The sequence below is a fragment of the Neodiprion virginianus genome, chromosome 7, assembly GCF_021901495.1.
Source record: "Neodiprion virginianus isolate iyNeoVirg1 chromosome 7, iyNeoVirg1.1, whole genome shotgun sequence".
Classification (NCBI taxonomy): domain Eukaryota; kingdom Metazoa; phylum Arthropoda; class Insecta; order Hymenoptera; family Diprionidae; genus Neodiprion; species Neodiprion virginianus.
This window is the reverse complement of record NC_060883.1, coordinates 451,243-456,828: the sequence shown is the minus strand read 5'-3', so window position 1 is coordinate 456,828 and position 5,586 is coordinate 451,243. Positions and strand designations below refer to the sequence as shown.

At 38.5% G+C, this 5,586-nt stretch overlaps 1 protein-coding gene and 1 long non-coding RNA gene across 2 annotated transcripts; one reads left to right on the top strand and one right to left on the bottom strand.

Annotated features, from left to right (window-relative positions):
- Positions 1–1,020: 1,020 nt before the first annotated feature.
- Positions 1,021–2,241, top strand: LOC124309378 (uncharacterized). Its single transcript, XR_006909236.1, has 2 exons — positions 1,021–1,764; positions 1,859–2,241. It is a non-coding gene; the product is annotated as an uncharacterized LOC124309378 (long non-coding RNA).
- LOC124309376 (39S ribosomal protein L11, mitochondrial) lies at positions 1,520–4,485 on the bottom strand. The gene is made up of 3 exons (XM_046773000.1): positions 4,255–4,485; positions 3,816–4,005; positions 1,520–3,323 (listed from the first exon to the last, which is right to left on the bottom strand). Exons 1-3 carry the CDS (start codon positions 4,387–4,389, stop codon positions 3,058–3,060), a joined length of 591 nt encoding a protein of 196 aa, XP_046628956.1. The 5' UTR covers positions 4,390–4,485; the 3' UTR covers positions 1,520–3,057.
- Between the last annotated feature and the right edge of the window lie 1,101 nt (positions 4,486–5,586).

The following is a 5,586-nucleotide window of genomic DNA, read 5'->3' as shown; positions in this document are numbered from 1 at the left end:
GGTTTGTGATCAATTGACCAAAATTAATTTGCCCGTTTTAAAATACTTATGGGTACTCGTTATTAAACTGTTTCAGATCTCGCCAGATTCTATTGGTCTTTGTCATTGATCTGAAGGTTATCTTCTTTCTGGTTCCCATTGTATTCTGTGCGTTGAGGTGTTTGACGCTTCTGAGGAAAATTAACTTCTAATTCCTGATTTTACATCAGTGATTTTGGATTTACTTCGATAATATTAACTTGGAGTGAGGAAAGAAAAATATGCGCAAACTGGGGGTAAAAGAAAACAAAAAATTATTGAAAACATTGACTCTAAAAAAATTAATCATGATGAAAAAAAAAGTAACACATTGGAGCCCCCAAAAAAAAAATTAAAGCGTTACATGAAAAGATCACGGCCCAGCAAAAATGCCATTACGAAGCAAGTAAACAAAAAAGTATTTAAAAAAAATAAGGAAATCAAAAATTTAAATTGTATCACAAAGTACGGAAAAAAAAGAGCATGAGCTGGGTCACTGAAAATTGCTTTGCTGGGGAACGGGGGGGTATTTTCAGGTGAATCGTACAGAAGAATGGACCCATCGCAGAAGAAAGAAGACTACTGAAGAATGAAGAGGACGCCATTCTAGGAGGATGACAATCTACGGGAAGAGGATACTACTGAGGGAAGCGAGTACCATCGAGGAGAGAGGCCGCTATCCGCGGGAAGGGGACACATCAAAGGAAGACGCCATCAAATAATAAAAAATAAAAAAAAAAAAAAACTGGAAAGACAACACTGTCGTACGAGAAGAACGCCGTTGAGAGAAGAGGACAACATCGCGGGAAGAGGACGCCATCGTGGGAAGTGGACGCCATCGTAAGAAGAGGACACCATATTAGGAAGAGGATGCCATTGAGGGACGAGGGGGCAATCGATGAAGGAAGACGCTTTCGAGGGAACGGGACGCCATCGAGGGAACAGGATCGTCATCGCGGGAACGGGACGCCGTCGAGGGAACGGGACGCCGTCGAGGGAACGGGACGCCGTCGAGGGATCGGGACGCCGGCGAGGGAACGGAACGTCATCGAGGGAACGGAACGTCATCGAGGGAACGGAACGTCATCGAGGGAAAGAGACGAGATCCCGGCAATGGGACGCCATAAAGAGAAGAAGATGCTGTTGAGCGAATAGGACCCGTCAAGGAAGCACGACGCCATCAAGAGAAGAGGACGCTATTAAGAAGATCTGATAAAAATCAATTTAAATGCCATAACGTCGAAAATTTATTGTTGACAAGAGAATTGTTCAAAACAACGAACCACCACAATTTCTAGAATTCATAGCTTGTAGTTTAAACAACCAATCACCATCAACTACATACGGTTCATTGGCTCTTTACTTCCAAGTTGCTTCACGAAGAGTCTGTGACAACCAGCAGAAAAACGATAGGCGCGAAAAATACTTCGATGCGATAGATCCAGAACACGTATATCTTTGAAATTGCGATTTTTGCTGCATAAGTTTTTTGATTCTATAGAGAATACTCTCATAGCCTGGAGTTACCATCTTCCACTATTGAAGATACCTGGATTCCCCTGCCTATGACTTTGTGCAGCTAAAGTAAATACCCGTCGAGTCGATATTCAGGAAGGATTAGTTACCTAAAGCATCAAATTTTCGGAGTGGGACGGGCCCTGATCTTCCTGAGGCAGGAAAGATGTTCCCCAAAAGTGAGGGGTTGCAGAGTTCCAGCACAAAAGCATCGTTTTTCAAACAAAACAGGTTTGTTTCTAATCAGTAGAGCAATTGAATATGAATAAGTACTCATTATTCGTGACCGAACATCACATGCTCATGATTTCTTGAACTGTTGCAGTCGTTGGTGATACTCTTGGCGTCAGCTGAATCCGATATCTAGTTTGGCCAGTAAACTTTTACTGCCGAGCATCTTAATCTCATCTGCATCTGGAGATTTTTCAACATTATCAGGGAAGAATTACCATCACCATCAAGAAAACATTTATGACATTTTATAAATAAGCTGACGGGTTCTACTACGTAGATGATACGTTTTTGAAGGTACATCGCGTGAAGTTGAACAGTCAATTACTTGACTGCTTAGTAATGCGAACCGGATATTTTGTGAAAGATCATATATACTTATGTAACGTAACAAAGTGAATGCAAATGTGAATAATCTGATAAATATCGAAAAGCAAATGATTTATACTTAATCAAATAAATAAACAAAATAGAATACCTGTATTGTATCTAATTCAAAAATATTCAAAAGTGTACCTGTTTATTATTTATCTAATATGTCTGAATAATTTAATATATGTACAAATTGAAATAATCCATCGTGCACAGTAGACTGCAGTCTCAAATTGATATTTTGTTTCACAACAAAGATTGATAAGGGTAAATAGAATGATTTAAATTTCAAGTTACACAGAAATTATCATCCGAAGAGCAACCTCGGAATCCCTTGTTAATTGACATTAGTGCTCTAATATGAAGATGAATCTAGCAGCCAGAATTACCAGCCAAACGTGTTGAACTACGTTACAATGCAGTTCAGTTTTATGTTCATAGCTATAAAAGAGAATCACAAGTTTAAAGAACGCAGCAACCTTTGGATGGTCAGGCTTCGTGATGTTATTTTAATTAACATCAGCTGCAATAACTCTGGCTGCTTGCTTCAGGTCTGTTAATTACATGTATGGATATCTTGTATCCTGCGTAATTCAAAGTGGTATCTTCCAGTTCCAAAGAAAAAGTGCAAGGAAGAGATGTAATAGTTCTAAGACATAGTGAAGTTCATAGAGTTAAGGCAACAAAGCTGCAAAAAAAACCAATGTTTTGCAACTTTAGAATGAATTTGAGGAGACGCATTTCCTAAGTATGTGTATTCTTAGCATTATTATGATTACTGTATTTCAGACAATACTAAAGTTGCAAAATACCGATTTATCAGAAAAAAATATTGTTACATTTCATTTTTGTATTTCAATTATGTAAATTAATTTCTACAGCTTGACGTGTTCAGTAAGTTTATCGTATCTAAGTCTGTATCTATATTGTTCGAAGCATTCTAGCTTCTTTCTTTTCTTGCAATTCCCGCTTTTGCTCTTCGATTACCAATTTTCGTTCTTCCAAAAATTTGCCATATTCTACAGGATCTAGTTCTCGTACAACTTGAATTCCACAACTACGAGCCACACCAACAAACATTTCACAGATTTGTTTCAAATCCAGTAAAGCCATAGAAGGATCTTCAGATTTGATCTTGGCAATTTCATACAAATGTTTCAATGTTATTTTGCCAGCCACTTCTTCACCTGCAAAAGAATATTCATTTTTTTTTACCAACACGCATCGTTTGGAATAAGAATAATGTATTCCAGTATGGATTATTAATTAAAGCTTATTAAACGAAGCTGGTGAGAGACTGGGAAAGTTATGAGTAGCAAGTTCATCGGTATCATGAATTATATGTATTATGAATTAACCATTATTGGGAGTCATTGACAAACTTTAATATTGATTACTAATACATTTCTTTTCAATGTACAGTGCTGTAAATTCATTTATCGCATGTATGTAACTTTCATCATGTCTGAAGAAAGACTGAACCTCCTTCATAACGGCATTGCAAATTACAGGAATATAACTTATGGTTGGACATACTACGCTTAAAATTATTTGCTGAACTGTTAGTATGTAATGAAGAACAACTGAATTTTTGGCTGGAAAAAGTTCAGGTATTTAAATTTGGATAGTTCATCACAATCATACGAAATGAAGGGAAAAAAGCAAATAGTAACACTAACCAGAATGCATTGCACCACGCTGAATTCCAGCAGCTTGCTTTAAATAAAAAGTTGTTGGAGGCTTGTGGATCACCAAATCATAAGTACGGTCAGAGGTCACTCGTACTCGACAAGGCAATGGAATTCCTTCCTTGATATCTTTGGTTCTCTCATTAAAATCTTTGCAAAAAGCTGAAATGTTTATGTTACGCTGAAACAGATAATTACGTTTTTATTGGCAGCATTATGGTAAATCCGGACCAATGTTCGAATTTCTAGCGATTCTCGTCCAAGATTCACTAATTGCATGATAGGTGACTTTGTACAAGTGTAAGATTGATGGTCAAATAAGTAGCATTAGGAAGAAACACATTTTCAAGTACAGAAGAATAACCCTGTATATTCTTGCAGAGCATTTCACAAATATGCGATAGTAAATAGTGTCAATTCAAAACCTAACCTGTCCGAGTACAGGTCCTAACGGTGGACTAGGCATTGCCATACCAGCTGGTATATCCGTCCTCAGTTTCGATGAATGATCCACTTTCTCGACAAGTTTCCTCATCGACTTTAATTTTGATCCGGCTCGTGACATTTTTGCACGACGATCTTGTTTAGATTTGTTTTCGTCAGGCCCGAATATTACGTTTCTGACTGCAAGACCATACGCTTGCCCGCCTACGAAAATACAATATAAGTGGCGTGAATCAAGCGATGCGCCTAACGCATTGAAAGCAGGCCACTTGACACACGCGATAGCATGTCGTATAGCCTGAAAACCCCAGCGCAGGCGTCCGCTCGACACACGTATTCGTGTATTTGCTGCAGTTTCTTCTACTATGAACACGATTGCAATTTTGAAATAAGACTCTACTTACTTCCAAACTACAATGATAACTACCTCATATGACATGTCTCATTTTAGGCCTAGGGTTATGTAATTTGCATTTTCTTTCCGGGATATAAAAGTAACATTTCTTAGGTAATGTGCGATAATTCTTTTGCATTTCTTTTTGTCTTCCACAACGATACTACTTAAGAACTTGTTAAAACACTATACACTGACATCAGAACACTTGTACTACGATTAAGAAATATTGAATAAACTGCAACTGAAACCTTGAACCTATCAGTATGTGTCTTATCTTCCCCTCCTCTTTAAAAAGTTGATGCACATTTTTTTGTGGGGCCGTCACTTTTGATTTGTTTCCCGCAGCGTATTCGAACTGTGCGTAATAAATTAGACTTGCAGAATTACATCGATGTGATGCATCGTAGTATTGATTCCAGGATGTTTGTAAAACGTTACAATTTTAAACAAAAATCCATGTGATCACATGCCCTATCAATCAAGCAGGCATGCCTTCAGTCACACAGCGTCGACATCACATGCAGACAATCAATCAATCAATGTGTCCCTGTTTTTAGAAGAGCTCCTCGATTCTCCTGCGCTCCTGATACCAGGAGTAGTTTTCGTTGAAATTTCTCCGATTTGCTTAATTCCAATAGGAAGTGGCGCGAAAATTTGAGATCTCATGCCCTCTCAAGCAAGCATGCATGCCTTCAGTCACACAGCGTCGACATCACATGCAGTCAATCAATCAATCAATGTGTCCCTGTTTTTAGAAGAGCTCCTCGATTCTCCTGCGCTCCTGATACCAGGAGTAGTTTTCGCTGAAATTTCTCCGATTTGCTTAATTCTAAGAGGAAGTGGCGCGAAAATTTGAGATCTCATGCCCTCTCAAGCAAGCATGCATGCCTTCAGTCACACAGCGTCGACATCACATGCAGC